General features: G+C 50.4%; 1 protein-coding gene across 8 annotated transcripts; it reads right to left on the reverse strand.

The window, feature by feature from the left end:
- Positions 1-157: 157 nt before the first annotated feature.
- Positions 158-23,439, reverse strand: Flywch1 (FLYWCH-type zinc finger 1). Of its 8 annotated transcripts, none has more exons than XR_011705424.1 (9): positions 23,269-23,438; positions 12,392-12,829; positions 11,492-11,962; positions 9,282-9,740; positions 8,854-9,117; positions 5,105-5,368; positions 4,171-4,453; positions 2,907-2,979; positions 158-811 (listed from the first exon to the last, which is right to left on the reverse strand). XR_011705424.1 is itself a non-coding variant. In XM_071605265.1 (9 exons), exons 2-8 carry the CDS (start codon positions 12,714-12,716, stop codon positions 2,958-2,960), a joined length of 2,088 nt encoding a protein of 695 aa, XP_071461366.1. In that variant the 5' UTR covers positions 12,717-12,829; positions 23,269-23,439; the 3' UTR covers positions 158-811; positions 2,911-2,957. The 8 variants fall into 8 exon arrangements, 7 of the variants coding, with proteins under 7 accessions (XP_071461366.1, XP_071461365.1, XP_071461364.1 ...); XM_071605265.1 differs by having other exon boundaries at positions 2,911-2,979; positions 23,269-23,439; XM_071605264.1 differs by having other exon boundaries at positions 2,911-2,979; positions 4,181-4,453.
- Between the last annotated feature and the right edge of the window lie 994 nt (positions 23,440-24,433).

Genomic DNA, 24,433 nt, shown 5'->3' on the forward strand with positions numbered 1-24,433 from the left:
GACACACCTTGCCACCACCTAACTCTCATCACCTAACTTCAGGTGAACGTGGGCAACCCAGGGCAGCACTGCTGTGGCCCGGACACATTGGCCTGCTCCAGCTTCCTGCCACATCTGGGCTGGCCCCCACTACCAGGAACGACACCTGCCACGGGAGTCATGAGCATGGGTTTAATTCAAGCTGGAAAAGAGCACAGGAAGGAAGGCCAGCGAGCCCTGGCCGGGCCTGCTCTGCAGTGGTTATAGAGGGCCATGCCCCAGTGGGAAGCGGATGGCCAAAGACCAGGAAGGCCTTCCAGAAAGACCTGGTGTGGCTTGCATGGGTCTTTGGAGGGTGGGTGGCTCAGCTGGAGGGAATGGGACTTCCCGCACGTGCTCTGGCTCAAGGCCACTTCACCTTACTCTCTTGAACTCAAATGGGGGCCACACCCTGCTGGAAAGTCCTTGGCACAGTCACAGGCTCTGAAGATGAGCAGCAGCAGGGCAGGCGTGGCCTCTGGAGGTGCTTCTCCAAAGCTGAGGAGCCTAAACCCCGGGGCAGGCGCAGCCACTGCCCTGCTCTGCCCCACCTCTGGACACTTGTCTGCTGACACAAGTGCCCCTTCCCAGGATGCCTCTGAGGAAGTATGAAGGCCTTCCATGCTTCAGAAGAGGGAGACAAGTTTTTGTCAAGCAAATCTGAGTGGATGGGAAATGCCTGCATGGATAGGGAGCATCTGGGTGCCAGCAGCCTCTGACAGGGCTCCTGTTCTGTCTCCGTGGAGATCCACCTCACTGGGACTCGCTGTCCGGCTTTAAATCTTCAGTGTTCCTGATAATGAAGAAACCCACATCATTTCAAAGGTTGGAGCAGGGTGTAAATAGACAAGAAAGCTAAGGAGTCTTGGAATCCTTTTTTCCTAGAGAGAACCATTAGCTCGTTTTTATACACCCACCCACACATAGGTCAGGGCATTGCACACACGAGTTGTTCTATCAAGAAATATCCCAGCCCAGAGTTCAATTTTTTTTTCTTTTTGAGGTGCAGTGTTCTTTTGGGGGGATGGAATCAGGGCCTCACTCACATAAGGCAAGTGCTCTATCACTGAACTTATCCCCAGCCCCAGTCCCAGGTTTTTTATTGGGGTGCTCACACAGGGACTTTCTGCCTGGTTGACTGACTGCTGTCACTGAAATCTCACCCTCTCAGAAGTAGGTGTTCAGTAAAAATCCCAGGTACAGCTGGGCGTGGTGGTACATGAGTATGATCCCAGTTACTTGGGAGGCTGAGGCAAGGGGATTACAAGTTCAAGGCCAGCCTTAGCACAGGGAACTGGTTACCAGCTAGGCATCTGCCTCTGGAGCAGCTGTTCCAAAGGCAGGAGTCTTGGACCTACAGCTTTAAGAATGTTCTGCACCTTCTGTGTTATATTAATTGGCTTTTTTATGTTAAGCCAAGTTTATATTTCTGAGATAAATCTCCCTTGATCATAATGTATAATCCTTTTTTTATTTTGAGGATTCTGTTTGCTGGTATTTTATTGAAGATTTGCTTCTATATTTCTAAGAGATACTGGTTTATAGTTTCTTGTGATATCTTTGCTTACTTTTGGTATCAGGGTAATACTGGTCTTATAGAATGAGTTAGGAAGTGTTCTCTCCTCTATTGGAAAGAGATTATGAAAATTCCTCCTCCTCCTCCTCCTCCTCCCCCTCCCCCTCCCCCCAGTACTGGGGACTGAACCCAGGGCATTGCACATGCTAGGTAAACACTCTACCACCAAGCTACATCCCCATTGCACATGCTAGGTAAACACTCTACCACCAAGCTACATCCCCAGCCCTTTTTATTTTTTATTTTGAGATAGGCTTTTACTAAGTTGCCTAGGCTGGCCTTGAACTTGCAGTTCTGCCTCAGCCTCCCAAGTAGCTGAGGTCACAGGCATGACCACCATATCCAACAAGATTTGTGAATGTTGTTGATCCTTTCAAACAGTCAATTTTTGGTTTTATTATGTTCCTCTATTATTTTTCTTTTTTAAAAAATTTTTATTAGTTATTGATGGACCTTTATTCATTTATTTTGTTTATATGTGGTGCTGAGAATCGAACCCAGTGCCTCACACTTGCTAGGCAAGTGAGCTACCACTGAGCCACAACCCCAGCCCTATTATTTTTCTATTCCTTATGTCATTACTTTTTTTCTAATCTTTATTTTCTCCCCTTTGCTTGTTTTAGATTTCATCTTCTCGGGCTGGGGTTTTGGGTCAGGGATGAAGCACTTGTCTTGCATATGAGAGGTACTGGGCTCGATCCTCAGCACCACATAAAAATAAATAAATAAATAAAGATATTGTGTCCAACTGTAACTAAAAAAATTTTTTTTTAATTTCATCTTCTTGGCTTTTTTTTTTTTTTTTTTTTTTTTAGTATATCAACATGGAGGTTTAGGGGGCTGGGGATGTGGCTCAAGTGGTAGCGCGCTCGCCTGGCATGCGTGCGGCCCGGGTTCGGTCCTCAGCACCACATACAAACAAAGATGTTGTGTCTGCCGAAAACTAAAAAATAAATATTAAAAAAATTCTCTCTCTCTCTCTCTAAAAAAAAAAAAAAAAACAAAACATGGAGGTTTAGGTTGTTGACTTGAGATCTTTCCTCTTTTTAAAATATAAGTTTATAAAAATTTTTTTTTTAAAAAGGCACCATAAAAAAATAAAATATAACTTTGTAGCTATAAATTGTCCTCTAAGAACTGCTTTTGGTGCATCCCAGTGACATCCTTTCTTCAACCTCAGGTGCCTCCCCACCCTGAGTCAGAACTACCAGCCCAACTACACCCACAACCTGTGAGGACCCACCAGAAGCTGTGAGGACCTCCAGGTTTTGGGGAGATTTGCAACATGACATCATATAACCAAAGCAGTTACCCACAAATCTGCTGGTCTTCAGAAGAACAAGTCTCGAAGCACTGTTGAACTTCAGGCAGAAGTTTTATCTTTTCTGGGAAAGAAAATTGAAAAGATGAATTAAGAATTCTTTTCTTGTAGAAGCTCACTGAACAAATGACCCACCTTGATAACGATGAACTCAAGGCCCTGGGGCTAAAGAAAAGCAGGCAGAGTGACTCTGACTGGGGGATGCATTGGGAATTTTGGTTTTCTAATACCCAAAACCTCCCGTGCAAGGTAAAATGGCTACTTGAGACCATGAGAGTTGGCCTCCAGCCCTCGTCATCAATGGAAGCTCACTAGAAGCCAACAACCTGTCATGTGCCAAAGCCTCTGAAGACTTCCACTTCTTGTTTAAGACAAACCTGGGGTTTCTCATGGAAATTTATATCTTTAAGCATAAATGAAGTATCTTTTGGTTGTTTTCTACAACTTGGATTCATTTCTACCTTATACCAGCTGGTCCTTACTGTTCACATGGATTAATGTGAGAAACATGATGTCTTTTTTTTTTTTTACATTTTTTTTAGTTGTAGATGGCACAATACCTTTATTTGTATGTGGTGCTGAGAATCGAACCCAGTGCCTCACACATGCCAGGCAGGTGCTCTGCCACTGAGCCCCAGCCCCAGCCCCACAGGATGCCTTCTAAAGGCTGGTTTTCACCAGGTGCGCAGGGGCACAATTGTAATCTCAGTGACGTGGGAGACTGAGGCAGGAGGATATCAAGTTCAAGGCCAGTCTCAGCAACTTAGCGAGACTCTGTCTTAAAATAAAAAATAATCAGTGGTAAAGTGCCTCTCAGTTCAATCCCCAGGACCAAATAAATAACGTCTGGTCTGGTTTTACATTTGTTTAAGTGCGGGGAACCCATTTTCAATTCAATATGATTAATTGTAGACAAACTCTGTGTGTATGTGCCTGTGTACACTCCACACACATCAGCACAGCCTTCTAGAGTAGGCTATATTTTTTTATCAGATTTTCAAAAAAGACAATGACCTGTAAAAAAAAAAAAAATCTGTCTTAGAACTAAAGAAAGAAGAAAGTTGGTAGTTGGGATAGGCTGTGTTTGCAGGGACGGACGGGTGTGGGGTGGTTTCAGGCGACGGGGCGGAGCCTTGAAGGGTCTGGAAAGGCAGTAGGGCCAGACATGAAGCTCCAGAGGGACACCTGTCTCCTGGGCTGGCAGAGACCGTGACATCCACAGCTGTTCTGCCTTCCCTGACTCCCACCCACCCACCTGTGTGTACCTGGGTCCTCCTGCTGGGCTGGGTTGGGGAGCCGCTCCCGCTGCCGCAGGGCCTCCAGGCCCACCAGGTCAGGCTGGTGGCAGTGGCTGCGCATCACCATCACCCGATGGCCCTGGGTGATGGCCCGGCTGCGGCAGCCCAGCCGGGCCTGGTCCCGGCACATCCAGTACACCTTCTCGCCAGCGGCCTTCTCCTTCCTGTACAGGAACGACTCGTACACCAGGAACCTGCCCCCCAGGGAAGTCCTCAGGAACTCCAGGGGCTCCAGGGGCTCTGGAGGGGAAAGAGAGTGGTGTGGGGCCCTGGAGCCCAGGCCTGCTGGCAGGGGATGTGCCTCTGTGTCAGAATGGAGGGGTGCTCTGTCCCCTATCCCAGGCAGCCAGCCAGGAAATGCAATCCCCCCAGAAGGAACCACTGTGGTCCCTTCTCCCTCACCCCTCTGCCTGACTTTTAAGGCCACGGGGACCAAAGCTCAGACCTACCAGCCCTGACACCCACAAATGCAGACTGGCTTCCTTTCCAAGGGCTCTGGTGCTGACCCTGAAGCTGCTCAAACCCTGAGCTCTGCTGGAGAGCTCTCCTGACCACTAGAACTATGCCCTTGCTGGCAGGTCCCTAGGGCAGAAGCTGGGCCATTCTGGGGGACCTAAGGCTGATCCGGTCCAGGTACCAAGGGTCTCCCAGTTCCCTGCCCCTCAGCCAGCGAACTCTCAGACATTTAAGAAGCTGACCTGAAGGTCTTATGATATTGGAGGTGGGGTGGCCAGAGAAAACCAGGTGGGAACTAAAGCTGGGGCAGCACAGGGAGAACAGGAGAAGGCAGGAAGACAGATTTGAAGGAGACAAGAGACCTGGAGTGGACAAAGCGTCCAGGCAGGGAGACCGGGGCCCAGGCTTGCCCATCCTGCTCCCCTCTGCCCGCACCTGGGCCTTCCCAGTGGGTCAGGTTGGGGAAGTGCTCCCGCTGTCGCAGGGACTCCAGACCCGCCAGGTCGGGTGGGTGGCAGTGCCTGCGCATCACCATCACCCGCTGGCCCTGGGTGATGGCCCGGCTGCGGCAGCCCATGCGCGCCTGGTCCCGGCATGTCCAGTACACCTTCTCGCCAGCGGCCTTCTCGCGTCTGTACAGGAAAGAGTCGTACACCAGGAAGGTGCCCCCAAGAGGTGTCTTCAGGAACTCAGGACCTCCTGCAGAGTTGGGGAGGCAGTTAGAGAGCGGGAGCCTGGAGCCCAGGCCCCAGCAGGGAAGAAGTGGGGTGTGCCCCTGTTTTCAGAGCCAAGAACAGCATGGCCCCTGAATGAGGACCCCCCACCTATCTGCATCACCTACTCACTGTTAGGTGGCCCTGAAGCCCAGGTCACAGAACCCACCATCCCTCCAAAACAGCTGGGCCTTTAGCTGCTAGGGCCTCCCTTTCCTGAGGAAGGAGACTGACCCACAAGGACCCTGCAGGTGGAGCGCCCACCCCACAGTGCCCACCGGAAGGTAGCTACAGCTTTGTTATATGTGCTCATCTATGAGGGCACCCACGGGGCCAGCAGGTGGGCGTGTGTTGTACTGCTCAGTTAGAGGAAAAAGTAATGGCTTTGGGGAACAAAGAAGCTCAGGAGCTAAACAGGGATTTGTGACCTAGAGGGACAGGGCTGCAGAAAGATCACTCCCCTGGGAACCAGGCTGAGTGGAGATTTGAGCAAGGGCGTGGGGAGGAGGGTGGGAGCAGCCTGAATCACCTGCAGGACAGCGCTTCCCATCTCACAGAGGACACCCTCCCTCAGTCCAGGCACAGGGTCCACACAGAGGGGGCTGGAGGTACTCAAATCCTCAGATAGCAGGAGAAGCCAGGAGAGCACGGTGAGGGCCAGGGCGGGGCATCTGGCTGTGGAACCACCTGGAGAGCCCAGGGAGTAGAGTAGGTGGGATGCTAAGGGGAGAGGCCCAGGAGGAACAGCTGCAGGTGCAGAGTGTAGCACAGGCCCTGGACCAGGAACAGGCAGCCAGCCAGGAAGGAGTGGGGACACCTGCCTGAGGCAAATAAGATACATATGTGACCATGGGCTATGGGTTCACTGCCTTCCTCACCTCATTAAAATGTCAAGGAATAAAAAAGGCACAGAACAGAAGGCCAAAGAATTGGGGAGGAGGAGGGGAGAGTAGGCCAGAGGAGCCGACAGAATGAGAGACTAGGACCGGGGGGCAGGAGGGTAGTTAAGGACATGGCAGACTGAGAACTCAACCAGGCCTGGCAGGGAAGCGACCAGGAAGCCAGAGGAACCCTCGGCAGAGCCCAGGGAGGGGAACTGGAGACCTGAGGTCCACAAAGATGGGGTCCACCATGGGCTCCACAAAGCAGGCTGGGGGAAGAGCATGGAAACAAGATGCAGCAGCACGTCAGGAAGAAGTCTTGGGGAGAGATGCTGAGCTGTGTGTAGGGAGGAAGTCGAAGTCTGCACTGGAAAGCTCACACTTCTACCCGCTTTCCTACCCAAGACCAGAACACTGGCAGCCAGGCTTGTGTGCCCTGGGCAGGTCTGTCCTGTCTATCCTGCTCAAAGACCCACTGAGGCATGGCCTGCGGTCCCGTGGCAGATGTTCGGACTGGTCAGCACTTGCATCAGAACTAGCCAGAGTCTGCCTTCATCATGAGCCGACCCTGGGGGTAAATGGACATCCAAGAGGAGCTGCTTCTGGAAAGACTATGGCAGACAATTGGAGAAAGGTCACTTGGAGAAACCAGGCTGCAGCCACCACAGGAAAGAAATGGAGGCCATCACTCTGCCGAGACTGTGGAACACGAAAGGCATGTTCAACTACAGATCAGAAACTGGCTACATGCAGTGGGCACATCTGTAACCCCAGGTACTTGGGATGCTGAGGCAGGAGGATTGCAAATTCAAGGTCAGCCAAAGCAACATTAGTGAGACCCTATCTCTAAAAATAAAAAGGGCTAGGGATGTGGTTCAGTGGTAGAGCACTTCTGGGTTAAATCCCCAGTACTGTGGAAGTGGGGGGGGGGCAGGAAATAAGAGAAGAAACTTAAATACAGCATTAAAAAACAAAACTGAGAAAATCTTGGACAATATCACAAAAATGTCAGTCATCCCAGGAGGCTTGACATCCCAGTAATGGAAGGCACAGAAAGAAACCAGATGAGGAACACAGGAAGATGCTCTCCGTTGAAGGGCACAAGCTGAGGCCTGAAAGGCCCCCAGTAACCCCTCACAGCCAGGCACAGCAGGGAAGGGCAGAGAGCCCCAAGTCCTTGAGCAGAGCCATCGCACACAGGGCCAGGCACTGGGGAACTTCTATGCTGGTCCACAACAGGTTCAGCCGCCACAGAGGGATCCTTCACAGCCTGGTGCCCACACACGGTTGCACGATGAGGGGAGCTTGCCAGCAGCTCCAGATAGGCAGAGTCTCAAGTAGTCACTCAGGAGTGACCAGAGGAGGGACTTCCCCAGCCTCAAAACAAGAGCGAAATGAAGAAAAAGAGATAGGCCCAGGGGCAGGGGGCTATAGAAGACACTCTGGGGTGGTGGCCAGCCAGGTCCCAGCCCCCAGGCCAGGCAGCAGCAGGGCCTAGAGGCCATCACCAAAGGACACAGAGCTATTGATGAGGTTGGTACAGGGGGTTGGTGCAGGGAGGAGGAAGGAGGCTGCAGCAGGTCCTCAGAGGACCAGGCAAAGCAGCTACTGGACCACAGAGAAGGCAGAGCGCTGCGTAGGGAAGGGCAGTAGGACACCCCGGCTTGGCTAGGACAGGCCTCCATGGCAAAGTGGAAAGAAATGGGCAAAATGGGCCTGGAGAGGCCACACGCTCGCTTTATCTGGCCAGAAGTCAACAGTGACAAGGAACTGGAAAGCCAATTCATAGTGGTAGAAAGTTCAAGATCAGGCCGCAGATGCCCTAAGAAACAACAGGATCCCCGTGGAGTGGTGTTTGTGGGGTGGTGATGGGCGCGGATGTGCCTCACAGTCTCCTCTCCCCGAACCAAAAGTGAATGGAAATGGAATAAAGTGGGAGTCGGAGAGAATTCAACCAGGGCTCTCAGGTTTGGGAGAGCTTTAGGGCCGAAAACTATAGAATAGGAAGAGGCAGGAGCGAGGAAGCACCTGACCGACCATCAAAGGGCGAGCCGGGAAGATGAGCAGATGGGGCTGAACTCACTCTCCTGGGCAGGCAGGACGGATGAGGACAGGCACAGACTCACATGGGGTGACCCCAAGAACAGGAGAGTGAGGCACAGGCTGGGGTGCTGCTTCATGGCAGGGCCCTTGCTTAGCATGCAGGAGGCCCTGGGTTCCATCCCCAGCACCAACAAAACTTCAAACCAAATAAAACACCACGCATGGTTGTGGTGATCAGATAGGGACAAATGCAACAGATCTGTGACAAGCTGGGGAGGTCTGATACCAACTTTTGGCCCCAGATTGTAAGAGGGGCTTGTCACAGGAAGCATGTTTATCTGCTTGCACTGTAAGCCTGAGGGGCGGGCTGGGTGGAGCAGGAGGTGAGCTCACACTCAAGAGAGTGGGACTTGCAGGTGGGCTGAGGGGCGGGGGCCAGGGGAGCGCCAGAGGTGGCAGATGTGGCTCCTCCAGCATCTTCACCTAATGAAGGAGGAGGGAGCAACATGCGAGGCCAGGAGGGAAGCCTGCGAAGTCTTCCAGGCACCTGTGCTCCCCCGCTGGGTGGGGCTGGGGCGATTCTCCCGCTGCCTCAGGGTCTCCAATCCCACCAGGTCGGGTGGGTGGCAATGGCCTCGCATCACGGTCACCCGAGAGCCCTGGGTGATGGCCCGGCTGCGGCAGCCCATGCGCGCCTGGTCCCGGCATGTCCAGTACACCTTCTCGCCAGCGGCCTTCTCCCGCCTGTAGAGGAAGGACTCATACACCAGGAAGCTGCCCCCGAGAGGGGTCCTCAGGAACTCAGGACCTCCTGAGGAAAATCAGAGGGGCAGTCAGGGAGGAGGCAGGGAGCAGGTAAGAGGGCTGAAGATGCAGGGGCAGGCTGGGCAGGCTGGATCGTCTCCCTGGAATTCAGGAAGCAAGGCTCGAGGTGTAGCCAGCTGGGAGCCAACATCCTCAAGGACAAAGACTCACCAGGGTCCGCATCCTGGTCCTCATCAAGGGATCCCTGCAGGGCTTGGGGTTGGGCAGGCAGCTCCGGATCTTTGACTTTAGCTTTCTTTCTGGGCCGGGGCCTGGTGAGAGTCAGGGTGCCCGGCCCCCTGTGGTAGAGCAGGCTGTCCACACCTGGGAGCTGCTTGTCCGCACAGCCCTCAAGGCCATCTGGCCTGGCCTGAAGTTTCTCCATGGCTTTCTCCTGCTGCCTCCGAGCCTGTAAGCCCTCCATGTCGGGCTGGTGACAGTGGCCCCGCATCACTGTCACCCGTTGGCCCTGGGTGATGGCACGACTGCGGCAGCCATGTAGGGTGTGGTCCCGGCAGGTCCAGTATACCTTGTCCCCCACAGCCTTCTCCCGCTTGTACAGGAATGACTGGTGCACCAGGAAGCTGCCCCCATAGCATGTCCTCAGGAACTCGAGGGGCCGGAAATGGCCTGCGGGAGGGACCCAGGGCAGTCATGAGACAGAGACAGCAAGAAGGGAAGGAGCCAGGGGTCCCAGGAAAGATGGCTAGCAGCACAACTGGCGACTGAAAGGTGTTTTTCTCCTGTATGGCTGGTTTGTGCTACGGCTTCCCCAGAGCTGGGCATGTGCAGAGCCTGGGTATGTTCCCACTGACCCTCCCTGCAGCCATCCAGGGAGGAATTGGAGTTCCTCTCCCCGGGCAATGAGGTGTCCCATGCTCCTGGGTATAAAACACCAACTCAAAATCACTCTGGCAGGGGATGAGCTGGGCTGTGACTCAGCAGCCTATGTTCCCAGACTCAGGTTATTGTTTAGGGCTTGTTTAATTTTTTTTTTTTTTTTTTTTTGTACCAGGGATTGAACTCAAGCACTTAATCACTGAGCAACATCCCCAACCTTTTTTTTTTTTTTTTTTTTTGAGATAAGGGTCTCACTAGGTTGCTTACAGCCTCACTAAATTTAGAGGCTGGTTTCAAACCTGAGATCCTCCTGCCTCAACCTCCCAAGCCACTGGGATTACAGGCATGCACCACTACACCTGGCTAAGAATTTTTTTTTAATCTATCTACATTTTGAACAGTACATGCACATGTGCTATAAAACTCAAATGATACTGAAAGATACACAGTGGAAAAGAAGCCCCTTGCCCTGTCCTGTCCCAGGTACGCAGCATAGCATCACCTCTACTCCTTCAATCCCTTCTGGGTCAGGAGGCCTCAGCCTTCTGGAATCTAGGCCCACTTCCTAATTAGTGGTAACAAAACCATGAAAATTCACATCTATCTCTTGCCAGGGCCCCACCTGCTAGGCTGGTGCTGAGCACTTCCCATGCATGGAGCCCACAATCTCCATAACATCCAGGTTATCACACCTGCCTTAGGATAAATCTCGGAAATGCTAGAATTTAAGCTTATTTTCTGAGGCTATAGGGCCATCACCAGGTGGGGCTGGCATTTGCTCAAACTACAAGGCCAGAATCACTGGAACCAGTTAAAATTCTGACTTACGAGACCCTCCCCCATCAGATAATTCTGGAAGAAGCTGGGACCCCTACATCACAGCTGGTCCAGGAGCAAAGATGCTGTCCCATGGGCTTAATCATTGGGACATGCTTATATTTTTTTAGTCACTTTGACCTTGAGCACATCTTTTTTCTCTTGAGTATACCTTTAAAAAATACATATTTTTAGTTGTAGATGAACAGAATACCTTATTTTATTTATTTATTTATTTATTTTTATGTGGTGCTGATGATTGAACCCAGGGCCTTGCACATGTCAGGCGAGTGCTCTACCGCTGAGCCACAGCCCCAACCCCTCTTGAGTAAGTATACTTTTGAAAACGTAAGGGGGCTAGGGTTGTGGCTCAGTGGTGGAGCGCTTGCCTAGCATGTGTGAGGCACGGGGTTCGATCCTCAGCACCACATATGAAAAATAAAGGACCATTAACAAGAACAACAACAACAATAAAAGAGCACATTTAGGGCTGGGGATGTGGCTCAAGTGGTAGCGTGCTTGCCTGGCATGCTTGGGGCGCTGGGTTCCATCCTCAGCACCACATAAAAATAAAATAAAGATGTTGTGTCCACTGAAAACTAAAAAAGTAAATATTAAAAAATTCTCTCTCTCTAAAAAAAAAAGCACATTTATAAAAAACAAACAAAAAAACACATGGGACCCTGATGTTTGGTGTGAGAGAGGGGCAGGTGATATGTACTCACCCATCCCCAACGTTGGGCGCTTCTTGGGTGGCAAGCTCAGCAGTGACAGGGCTCGGAACCCCACGTTCTCCTCTTGGGCTGGCTTGTTCTGTACCTGCCCAGGTGTGGGCACCAGCTCCTCGGGGTTCAGCCATGGGCCCACCCGCTCAAGTGGCTCCTCCACTTGGCCTACAGGGCCCTGGGGTCCCTGAGGGTCCCCCAAGCCCTCTGGCAGGGCCGGGCTGGGCAGCTTCTCCCTCTGGCGCCGAGCCTCCAGTGCTTCCTTGTCAGGTGGGTGACAGTGGTCTCGCATCACTGTGGCCCGTAGGCCCCGGGTGACAGCCCGGCCTCGGCAGCCCAGACCTGCATGCTGGCGGCACTTCCAGTACACTTTGTCCCCCACAGCTTTCTCCTGCTTGTACAGGAACGACTCATACACCAGGAGGCGGCCCCCAAATGGGGTCCTCAGGAACTCCAGGGGCTGTGGAGCTGCTGGGGGAAGGGGAGGGCTGGATTAGCTATCCAGGGGCTTAGATGAGAGCCACTGAGGGGAGGGGGTTCTGGAGTGGAGCAGGGTCACTGTGTGCAGAGGGTACATTCTCAGAACCCCACTGCCAGCCCCAAAGCCCAGACTTTCCAGGCTGGTTTTATCGTGGTGGAGCGGGGTGTTTTTGATGAATTGAAGGAATTCTGCTCATCATCACTGCAATTCCCATGAGGGAGGGAGGATGGGGTGCCTAGAAGGCACTATATTGCACATGGGTGACATCACGTTGTCTGCACCTCAGCCTGGGATGGGGTGGTGATTAGAGATTGGGAGGCTCTGCCAAGAGCAGGGACAGGACATTCAAGGTCAGCATGATGGAAGGGTGGGTTCACAGGCACACATTTCAGCATGCAGGCTCACAAACGAACCCTCACCTGTGTCCAGCTTGCTGCGTTTCTGCTCAGGAGCCCTCAGGCTGGGCTGGACTACCAGGGCCTGTTCCTCCTCGGCTGGAAGGATCTGGAGGGTGCTAGCTAGGGTTTCAGGGCCAGACATCTCCAAGGACACAATGCAGTGCACTTCTGTGGGCTTGTCCACCCCATCCCCATCCTGGTCAGAGGCCATCAGCAGGACCAGATTGGAGAATTCCTGGGGTTTCCCGGGGGCTGCTGGGATGACATCTGTGCCCACGTCGTGGGAAGGCTCCTGGCCAGCCTTCACGCTCTCATCCTCCTGATCACTGGGCTCAGGCAGGGGCATCTCGAGACCAATGGCCTGGCCCTCAGGCCACACTCAGTACTCCCACCCCTGGCAAATAGGTGTCTCCTCTTTCTCTTCCCTGACCAGGAGCCTGGGAGTCCAGGGGCTCTGTCCTAAGGAAGGAGGCAAAAGCCCAGTCAGTAGAGGAAGCCTTTGGCCTTGGGGCTCTAGAAAATGGACCTGGGATGCAGCTGGGACAGATGGGGCTGCCCTGGTGATAGGGCTGAGAGGCTGGGCAGACCTGATGGAAATAAGGGCCTTGGGCCTGTGCTTCTGCTCTGCAGACACTGCTCCTGGTAGTCTTGGGCACATCCAAGCTGCCCCTTCCCCATCCACACACTGTACATGGCGATGCCTCTCTCCAGGGCCCTCAGATGACTCACATACTAGTAATTAAGTTTCTACCTACGGAGCCTTGTCATCCCAGCCCAGATGCAGTGTCATCACTGCTATTCCATTTAAGCTGCCAGCCCAGTGTTATGAGTCAACCATTCTTACTGACCCAGTATTCAGATGAGGACACCGAGGCACAAAAACCTGACATTCCCGAGGCCGAAGAGGCAGGAAGGTAGACCCAACTGTTTCTGCTTAGATGCCCAGGGACCTTCCTGGCTTTCTCTGACCCCATCTACGTCGCCCTGACTCTGCACCTGTCAAGGAACAAAGGCATGGACAGCAGTGGCACTTTGCAGACCTGAGCACTGAAGCCCTGGGATGTGGGACTTTCTGGAGTCACAGAGCCAGCCCCTAGTCTAATGTGGAGGTCCCAGGCCATTCCAGTCCTCCAGAGATGCCAGTGTCCCTCCAGAGCAGTGACCTTGTGCCTGTACTGTTGCTGACACTGCCTCAGCAGTTGGAGCAGGGCAGGTGTTGGAGAATCCTTCCAGGCCACTGGGGGGCTCTCTGACTTCCAGCCTGGAGAAACACAGGATGGATAACCAGGAGCCAGTGCAGGGACCAGCTGGCCTGGAGACCCACTAGGGGTGGGTTATCAGCCTGGGCTGGCTGTCTGTCTTACTGGGGCAGCTGGGTAGTGTGCATTGATGGGGTGGTTCCCACTGCTCAGTAAGAGCCCCTAAATAAAACTGCAGCACCCCTGTCATTTTTAGCTTCTTTACTGAGGAACCTCACCTCCAAAGTTCTGGGATTCCATTTCCCACTGGCCTCTCACTTCTGCCCCCATGCTCCCTGGTCTGGAGCCCCCAAGTCAGTTCTAAGTCCTGGTCAGTTCCAAGAACCGAGTGTGAAGGGTGCTGAGTCCCAACAGCCTTCCGCATCAGCGGGCGTTGCACTGGGCAGCAGTAAAGACCCCCAACCCAAGGGACAGGGCTCGAAGGAAATCTTCCAAGTAACAGATAATTGATGGGGAGCCCGACGCACCCCAGCCTGTCCTCTGCGTCATCCCCCCAGCCTCAGTCCAGCCCCTGGACAAGCCAACCCCTGCTCCTCCTGTGCGTCCTTTCCACCCCTGCCCATCCCGACCTATGGGGCAACAGGGGACACCAGGGACCTGGGGGCTGTCTGTGGCAGAGACCCAAGGTGGCCTCCAAGACAGAAAGTGGCACGGCCTGGAGCCCCGCTCACATGACGCCCGCCCCCGTGCTGACGTCCCTCTGCAGGCAACCCGCCCCTCGGCTCCCCTGGCCTGCACAGTCCGGGAGTGAAGGGACTGAAGGGACGGCTGTGGCGACTGAGACCCGAGTCCTCCCTGACTGGGGCCTCGAGCCACTGGCTCCCGTGCCCACCCAAAGAAGGCCTTTCCGAGCACTCAGGCCACCCACTCACTGTAGCCATGTGGCTGCTGCCCACCCAGCACGTGGACCGAGAGGAGGACCCCTCCGCAGCCTCTGGGCAAGCTGGGCCTCCTGAGTCAAAGTGGGTGTGACAAAAGAAACCACCACCAGGTTCCCATAGGCCTGCACCCGGAGTCTGAGATCGGACAACGCAATCCCTTCGACTAAAATTCTATTTAAAAGGCATCCAAGATCCAGGTACCTCAAAAGATATGGAAAAGCACTAAGGCAGCAAGAGTCCCAGCACTGTGTTGACCTCCCCCTTGGGGAAGGGCTGGGCCCCGCAACATACCAGAGTTTGGATTTGATGGACTGTTCCCACTCTCCCTGTTAAAAAACTTGGAGTGGTAGACTGTTAAACGACCCCAGATCCTCCTTTTGAAGTATTTAGGGCTCTTTGCAGTGGGTTTTGTATCCATCCTTGAATCTAGACTGTCCTCAGTGATTTCCCCACAGTGAGAGTGCCCAAGCCTTCCTCTACATGGGCCATAGCCACAGGAGGAAGCTGTGTGGAAGGCCATGTGCAGGGCACCCAGCCACTGCCAGGCATGGAGGGGATCATCTCATTCCTGCCAGGCCACTGCCCCTCCAGCCATGTGCACCCAAAGAACCCTGATCAATGATAAACTATTGTTATTTTGAGTCAGTAAGATTGGGGTCATTTGTTACACAATAATTGATACACTTAGCAAGTGACTGCACCTAGGAGGTTGAGATGGAATCATCCTAATAGTTGCAAAGTACCTGGCATAGAAAATAAAATAACTTTTTTTGTGTGTGTGTGGTACTGGGGATTGAATGCAGGGGTATTTTACCACTGAAGCAGGACTCCCTCTGAAACACACATGCCTGACCTTCAGGGAAAGATTCCCCCACATGAGAGGATGAACCACAGAAGGTGGCCCATCCATACAGTGCAATGTTATTTAGCAAATAAAAAGGAATGAAGTTCTAATACATGCTTAGTGAAAGAAGTCAGTCACCAAAGACCAAGTATTGTAGGAGTCCATTAATATGAAATGCTTAGGGACTGGAGATGTAGCTCAGAGGTACAGTGCTTGCCTACCATGCACAAAGTTATGACTTCAGTGCCCAGCCTCACCCCCCAAACACACACACACACACGCACATACATATACATGTATGATGTCTAGAACAGGACAGTCTATGGAGACTGAAAGCAAACAAGTTGCCTGGGCTGAGAGGAATTGTGAGAGTGGGGAGTGATGGCTAAGGGTATGGGATTTCCATTTAGGGTAATGCAAATGTTCTAAAATGGTGAGGTTTGCACAACGATGTGAATACACTAAAAACATTGAATTATATGGTATATTAACCGTAGCTTAGTAAAGCTGTTAAAAACCAATCCTTGTAAGTATGACTCACATTTTGGGGGTCACTTGGATGAAAAAGGTTTTCTACTCCTTAGACTGCTCTACTGGAGTTCTCCTACCCGGGCTTGGTTTCCTCATCCCAGTAGACAGGTGGCATGAATTATATGTTATATGTTGTGATGATTTTTTTCTTTTTGGGGGTGAGGGGGAATTAAACCTAAGGGTGCTTTACCACTGAGCTACATCCCCAGCCATTTTTTACTTTGAGACAGCCTTGCTAAGTTCCCAAGACTGGCCTTAAACTTGCCATCCTTCTGCCTCAACCTCCCTACTTGCTGGGATTACAGTCACACCAGGCTGTTGTGTGTGATGTTTTCTAAGTTTTAATATCATATCCTAAAAATTATATGGAACCCATTTACAAATGTTAAGAACATAATGCTGGTAGATCACCCATAATTCTGCTAAATGCACAACAATTTCCATTCTCATATTAGTGCCTTTAGTGCCCACTTTATTATCTGTAGCACACAGTGTTCAAACACGTGGTTTACTACTTTTTTTCTCTTTAGAGCAGAACACCTCACCTGAAGACCAGATGGAGCCCTTGTAAAGGACCAAAGCATTATATGGGCCCTTAACAGCTACAAAAACACACCAGCAGCAATATTCTATATGGCCACACGATGGCGATGTTTCCCACAATATGTTTCCACTGCTTTCTTGATAAAATGAAATGGGTGACAATGTTTTCAAATAAAGAATCTAGAAATTTTTCCTGGGACGGGGATGGGCTTTAAAAATACTCCCCAAAAGTCTATGAAAAATGTTAATTAGAAAGCAAGATCCAATGAACCCATTATGCCCCATCATCTTACATAGAATTGAAAACTTGAGGCAGTGGGTTAAGAAATTCAGGGAAGGCCAGGCACAGTGCTGCAGGCCTGTAATCCCAGTGCCTCAGGAGGCTGAGGCAGGAGGATAGCGAGTTCAAGGCCAGCCTCAGCAATTTAGTGAGGCCCAGTGGTTAAGCACCCCAAGTTCAAACCCTGGTACTACAGAAACAAAAAACAGACTGTTATGAAGACACTGACACTGCCTCTATCTCTCAACTCACTTGTCTTCCCTTCTATTTCTTCTCCACTTTGGTCACATTTGTTATTTATTGACTATTTTTCTTTTATAAGTCGAGACCTTTCAAACAATTAAATAAATAGGGCATAATAAATCAAAACGTTGAAAGTGTTAAGAATGGTGATTTTATATTTTCTCAAATTTCTTCTGTTCATCTTCTCATAAATGAACTCTTTTTACAGTCGGGAAATATTAAGCGCTTTAAAGATAAGCTGTGCCTCCTAGTTTCTTCTCTAACTCTAACTTAGAAAAAAACGTGGATCCCATTACCGTGCAACCTCCGAAGAGGCTGGATTTCTTCCCAAAAGAAGCTGCAAGGAGAAGCCCAGCAGACGCCCTTCAGTGGCCACGGTCATCCTCGCCAGCTTGGGGACCTATCAGCACCGCGAACTCAAATGCCCGCCCCAAACGCACCCTCGAAAGAATCACACCAGCCCCCTCTGGAGGCTGTTCTACCAAACCACTGGCCAGGACACTTGAAAGACCCCATCAGGGAAGACTGGAGAGGAGCGTCCACCGCGGCAACGTGGGATCCGACTGCATCCCGGAACAGAAGCCACGCACCGGAAGCACTGCTGAAAGCTGAATAAGGTCAGCCGCTTGGGTTAACGGCGGCGGTACTCCAACATTAATTTCTGGGTTTTGCTTGTCCACTGTTAAACATGCTGGTGGAGAAAAAGATGCTGGCATTCAGGGAAGCTGGGTGAAGGGTATATTTTTGTAATTCTTTATTTTAGTTTTTGCAGTGCTGGAGATCTAACCCAGGAACTTACATACACTGTACCCCTGAGCTATACCCCAGCCCTATTTTTACAATTTTTTAAAAAAATGTAAAATTAATACAAAATAAAAGTCTTCTGAAAATCCAAGTTTCAAATTTATGGAAGCAACAAGTTGAGAGAGAGAAGGAGTAACCTAGGGACCTCCTGTAAAGTGATGAGAGAATAGAGTGCACACGTCCTCCTGCCCACAGTGGGCACAAAAGTGACCTGCCCAGATTCACCTCATTGGTCCTTGACTTGAATCTTTGTCAAGAGTGAGATGCTATGACATGGGCCCATCCTCCACTGCTGAAACCCGACAACCTCCCTTCCAAATGCCACCTTCTTCCCTGCTCTGCCACTGGGGAAGTGTTGGCCTCAGGCAAGTAAGTGTCTAGGACAGCTGATGAGGTCCAGAGCCAATGTGCCTTCCTCTGGCCTGAGCAGTGGGTGCTTAAAGTAAAACAATGCCAGGCATGAAGAAAACCGCTCTAGAGAGCTGGGTCATGCCTTGGAAGTTAAGTGGTCAGCTGTATCAGTGACCCTGCAAACCAGATGCTTTATCATTCATTACAGCTTTGCACCACAGGAGCTCAAGATGAATCTGGCCAAGGGGGACACTGTAGGAGACTGAAAGAAGTGCCAGGGTTACCATAGCTACCACCTTGGACAGCATCTCTATTGTAGGGTCCAGCCTCTGGCCAGCACAACTCCATCTTTGTGGGGTCACCAGCCTGCTGACCTTGACCCATCCAGCTTGGCTATGGTGGCAGCTGCTAGCCACTGCTAATCTCAGGGTTATCTTGCCATTTTTTGTTTGGCTTATCAGAAGCTGTACCTCTGAGGAACAGCACTAAATCCCAGTTGAAATCTCACAGAAATATGTGTCTTCCCAGCTGGACCATAAGCAAGACTGCCTCCAAGAATCCAAAGGGTTGAGACTTAGGATTTTCAGGATTTCTGTTACCAAAGACCAACCATGTGCCAGGTGCAGCTAGCATGCAGCTCTTTACTCATCTCCCAGATGACCCATCACTTAGATTCTGGGGCTCTGTGCTATCACTGAGGAGGAAGTTAGGGCCCAAGCTCAGTCCCCATGGTCAAGAGCCAAGATGATAAGGGTGGCCACCATTCAAACCTCCCCAGCCTGTCTTCGTTCCTACCTCTTGAATTCTGACCCATTGGTGTCAATAGGCCAAGGCTCCCACTGCCCAGCTAGGGTGATCTTGCCTCCCAGGTGACACTTGACAATGTCTGGAGATATTTTTGGTTGTTATATTAGGGTGGGGGTGGGGTCAGTGTGACTAGTGTCTAGTCCATGGAGGCTGAGGTTGCAGAACAGGGCAGCCGTGGCAACCACACCACTCACCACAGGGAGTGTCTGCTGTGAACTAAGGACAGTGCCAAGGCTCAGAAACCCCCTCAAGACCAGCATTTAAAAAATGAGGTAGAAGCAGGCACGGTGGCAAATGCCTATAATCTCAGCGGCTGGGGAGGCTGAGGCAGGAGGATTGCGAGTTCAAAGCCAGCCTCAGCAATGGCAAGACGCTAAAGCAACTCAGTGAGACCCTGTCTCTAAATAAAATACAAAATAGGGCTGGAGACATGGCTCAGTGGTTGAGTGCCCCTGAGTTCAATTCCCAGAACCAAAAAAAAAAAAAAGAGGTAGAAGGGAAAAGCTGCCCTGCACATAATGAGGTTAAATGTAGTTTTCATGAAACTTTTATTTCAATTATTTGAGTATATATAATTATAGTTTATATGAAAATTCTCTGGGTACTTGATCAAACATAGATTCTGGGATGGGGCTATAGCTCAGTGGTTGGCATGTACTAGGCCCTGGGTTCAATCCCAGCACTGCCAAAACAAACACAGATTTCTGTATTCCACATCAAAATTCTGGTTGAGGATCTAAAGGATTCAAGAATCAAGATTTGAAAAAAAAATCAAGATTTTTTAATAAATATCTGAGTTTTCTTTCTTTGTTTTTTGGTATTGTACTGGGAACTGATGCCAGGTGCACTTTACCACTGAGCTGCATCCCCAGCCCTTTTGTTTCTTATTTTGAGACAGGGTCTTACTAAGTTGCTGAGGCTGGCCTTGTACTTGTGATCCTCCTGCTTCAGCCTCTGGAATTGTTGGGGTTACAGGCATGCGCCACCACAAACATCTGTGTAAGAGTTTTTATTTCCTTTTTTTTTCCTTCCCCTTGTCTAAGGCACTGTTTTCAAATGTTCTGGTCACTGGGCCTAAAGTCATTAGGTTCTAGAAAGCAATTTTTAAAATTGCAAAGGAAATATCAATTTGCATTACTGTAATAAAAGTATTATTTTTTATAAAATTTTTATTATACATATATATTTATTACAGGTTGATTTAAATATACATTTTTTTTACTTTGATCACTGTTTTGGGTCCTATATTTTAGGATTTTTTGTTTGTTTGTTTGTTTTTTGGTACTAGGGATTGAACACCTGGGGGCCCTTAACCACTGAGCCATAGCCCTAGCCCTTTATTTTTATGTTTTAAGATACGGTCTTGCTGAATTGCTAAGGCTAGCTTTGAATTTGCAATCCTCCTGCCTCAGCCTCCCAAGCCACTGGGATTACAGGCATGTGTCACTGTGCCTGGCCCTAATGTATATACTTTGTGATATTAAATTTTCATTCTACAAAGACTTTTCAGGTCAGACAGATGGAAATAGGACATTCAAGCATCTCAATGTTTATGGTTTGTCACTCTCTTATCCTCTCTCCCCTCCCCCAAAATTGAGGGTATAGAGCAACAACTCAAGTGCAATACTCACACTGCTTCTTTGACATTGCCCTCCTGCTGGTGGTCTCAAGGGGCTCAGTGTAGGCCCCAGAGCCACATAATATTAGGAATAATCAGGTGTCTCTCAGATACCCTGAGTCCAAACTCTAACTGCTAAGTTCCTGAAAGCCAGGAGCCTCTCCTGGAAGCTGATAGCAGTTACTTTCAATCATGAGAGAAAACTACATCACTATCCACCTACACCTGGGTCTGGGGCACTAGCTTGTGAGGGAGGAGACCTCAAGTCCCATGACTTCTCTGGCTGCTTCTCTGGCTACTTCACCTGTGAAGTAGGAAAAGCAGCAAATGAAATACTCTAAGTGAAATTCTTCAATAAACAGTATAGCATCAAGGACAAGAAATTCTTGGTCTAGGCTCAGTAGGTCCTAGGCAGTGGAAGAGGGAGGAGGAAAGGCCCTGCAGGTAAAACATCACCTGGATGATCACTGTGCTTCCCCACCAAAGAGCCATTAGGGTTGGAGGTGTGCTCTGCCTAGTGCATGGGCCCTCTGTGATTAGCACACACTCTGGGTGCACTTACTCCTGGGAGATACTGAAGGTGGTGGACCCCAAAGACTAAGATCTGCTACTAAAATAAGGGTTCCTGCCGCCAGCATGATGGGGTCTTCTGAACCAGACACTTGCTTGTTATGGAGAACTGCCCTGTTTATTATAGAATGTTAAGCAGGACCCCTGGCCTCTACCTGCCAGATAGATGCTATTATCATTCCCCCACAAGTTGTAACAACCAACATTGCCAAATACTCCCTGGGGGCAAAAATGCCTAAGAGTCACTGATCCAAAGCAAATTAGAAATGCAGAGAGTACAGGAAGGGAAATTGAACTAATAATGTCAGCTCCATATCCCTTGCTAAAGTTGGGATCTTGAATATTACCTAGGGGCCCAAGAGTAAAGACATACTCCTGGGGCTGGGGCTCAGTGGTAAGGTACTTGCCTAATGTATGAAGCCCTCAGTACCACATACAACAACAAAACAAACCTACAAAAGGCTTATTCCCAGGGCAGCCCTATTCCTATTGGGAGGTGGTTGGAGCTTTAGGAGATGGGGGGTGCCTTTCAAAGAGATAGTGGGACCCCACCCTTCTTCTCACTCTTCTTCCTGGACTTGAGTTGAACAATTTGTTCTGTCATGTTCTCCCTGCCATTGCCACCCAGCACCCCTACCAAAGCCCCAAAGCAATGGATCTTCCCGATCTTGACCTGGAGCCTACAAAAATGTGAGCCAAAATTAACTTTTTCTCCTAATAATTATCCCAGGCATTTTGTTATAATGACAGAAAGTTGACTAATTTATTCCCGATCACCCTAGATCAGAATCTCCTTTACCTAGTCTGATGTGTTATCACACACATCTTCCATTTCATTTTCTCTCCTGTCACCTGAGAATTTTCTTCCTTACTGCCTCCTCTTCAGCCCACACTAAACCCAGGCAATGTTCATCTTCTTTAGCTTGCAGCCACTCCAGGGCCGACAGGTTATTCTTCCCAAAGCTTAACTTATGTCATGCATCTCCCAGTAAAAATCATTGCTTAGCTCATCATGAGCTTGGCAGTACACAGGTTTCACTGTAGCACCTATTTCACACACTGTTCCCTCCCACAAATCTCACTTATGGCTTTTGGAAAAAGAATAAGATAAACCTGATGGTATCATACCATAGAGTCTTAATCAAGCACTGGAAATGATATTGGCCCTGGTAAAAAAATTTGTAAAAATATCCCTTTCTTTGGAATTGAAGTTTATACTTGATTAGCTGATTGTGGAAATTCAGTATCCTCTGAATGCAAGAAGTAGAGGGTTTAAAGCAGGGTTTCAAGCTGGGCATGGTGGTGGCCTGCCTGTAATCCCAGTGGCTTGGGAGGCTCAGGCAGGAGTATTGCAAGTTCAAAATCAGCCTCAGCAATATAGCAAGGCCCGAAGCAACTTAGGGAGACCCTGCTTCAAAACATAAAAAATAAAGGCTGGGGATGTGGTTAGGTGGTTAAGCAGCCCTGGATTCAATCCCTAGTACCAAATAAATAAATAAATAGCAAGAAACAAGTAGGCTTTCGAGCTGTCAGACCCACTAGATCCCTCATCAATGGGTTAGCAACAGTCTTTTGGAATGGAACGGAATGGAATGAATTAGAATAGAGCTAGAATAGATCTGCGTCATGTGAGCTGGGGTAAGCGGCTCCCTTTAAACTTGTGCTTGAGTAATCTATATCTACAAGCACAGGGAATACACAAAACATGTTTCTAAGTGTAGGTTGAGTCAAAAAGTTTGAAAGCCATAATGGGCAATCTATAGAGTCAGAACCCGATAGAGGTGGGTAAGAATCAGCAAAAAGTGCAAGGTCACTGGGACCCTTGGACGCAAAGAAGGGACCGGGCAGGGGTGGGTGCGGGATGGGAAGCCACCGGGCGGACACCGCTGGGGAAGGCGAGCAAATGTGGGGATTCCCGATTTGGGGGCGCCAGGCTTAGTCCAGGGGTCGGATGGGTTGGGGAAAGGAGAACCAGGAGAAAGGAGGCGAATCGCGGGTGTCGGACAAGGCAGCCGGAGCCCGGGACGCAGAGCCGGCACCCCCCTCCCCAGCACAACAGCCCCAGGACCCAGGAGAGCCGGGCCGGAGCGCATCTAACCGTGGGGCGCATCCAACCGTGGGGCGGGACCCTCCGGGACCCTCCCTGCCCGCTGGGGCCCGTCCTCACCGACGGCAGCGGGCCCTCCCTCTCCGGCGACGGAGCCGCGGCGGGTCCCTGGGTCTCGGCCGCGGCAGCCGCAGGCGTCGACCTGGCGGCCCAGTCCCCTCCGGCCAACACGACCCCAGCGCCCGCTCCCCGCCCAACCTGCCCCTTCGGGAGCGAGCCCCGTGCCCGCGCGCGCGACCCCGCGGGGAAGCCGGCCTCTCCGAATGCCCAAACAGGCTCCTAGCGATCATGCGCAGTAAAGCCACGGAGTCGTTTCGTGGGCAAATTCCACTTCTCCGGGTCTTCCCTGCGCGCCGCTGAGCTGATGGCCTGGCCAGTAGGCGTGTAGGGGCGTAGCCCTTTGTCACGAAAGAGGCGTGACCATCCTGGGATTGGGAGATCGCACCAAGGGGCAGGGCTCCCTCCACGCAAAGGGGCGGGGCAAATGGGTTTGATTGAAAGCTCTGGATCTTCCCAGAATTTGACTTTGCGCTGATAAAAGTGGGGCGTTTTTGTAAATACATACCTAGGCTTGCCGCTTTCCTGAGCCAGTGGAAAGAAATTTCTTATGCACCTCATTTAAGCCTAAAAGGTCCCCACCCCAAATCCAGGACAATTTGATCTTCAAAATAAATAATCAGCCAAATTCAGTGACGCAAACCTGTAATCCCAGCAACTCTGAAGGCTGAGGCAGGAGGAGATCCCAAAATAAAAAATAAATAAATAACCGTTAGTAACAGATTATAACCTTAAATAAAATAATCCACGGGTTGCTTTTCTAGGTGAATAAATGGGAGAGAATTTTTTTTTCTTATGGCAGAAAAACAATTTTAAAATGCAGGAAGAATAATGCAGGGCCGGGCTCATTGGCGCACACCTGTAATTCCAGCAACTCTTCTATGAGTTTTATAATTTAGCTTTTACTAACTTGGATCTTTGACCTATTTTGAGGGTTTTGTTTTGTTTTGTTTTGTATATTATATGAAGGAGGTTTTCATTCTTTTTTTTTCCTGACTTATATTTTGAACTGATTTTATACCTACCCAGAACATTCCCATAGATATTCCAGTAGTCCTAGTACTATTTATTGAAAATCCTTCCCCCATGTAAGTGTCCCAGCATTGCCTCACAGGTGTTAGGTACATAATCTCAGAAATTTAGTAGGCTGAGGCGGGAGGATTGCAAG

This window comes from Marmota flaviventris, chromosome 19 (assembly GCF_047511675.1).
Source record: "Marmota flaviventris isolate mMarFla1 chromosome 19, mMarFla1.hap1, whole genome shotgun sequence".
Taxonomy (NCBI): Eukaryota; Metazoa; Chordata; class Mammalia; order Rodentia; family Sciuridae; genus Marmota; species Marmota flaviventris.

What these genes read in the sequence shown, in the direction of transcription:
- Flywch1 (XM_027940910.2), bottom strand. Translation starts at nt 12,716, where the DNA reads ATGCCCCTGCCTGAGCCCAGTGATCAGGAGGATGAGAGCGTGAAGGCT. An exon ending in ACGCAGCAAGCTGGACACAG is followed by an intron (nt 11,963 to 12,391) that starts GTGAGGGTTCGT and finishes CCCTTCCCCCAG; the next exon opens with CAGCTCCACAGCCCCTGGAG. An exon ending in AGCCCAGCAGGAGGACCCAG is followed by an intron (nt 2,980 to 4,180) that starts GTACACACAGGT and finishes TTTCTTTCCCAG; the next exon opens with AAAAGATAAAACTTCTGCCT.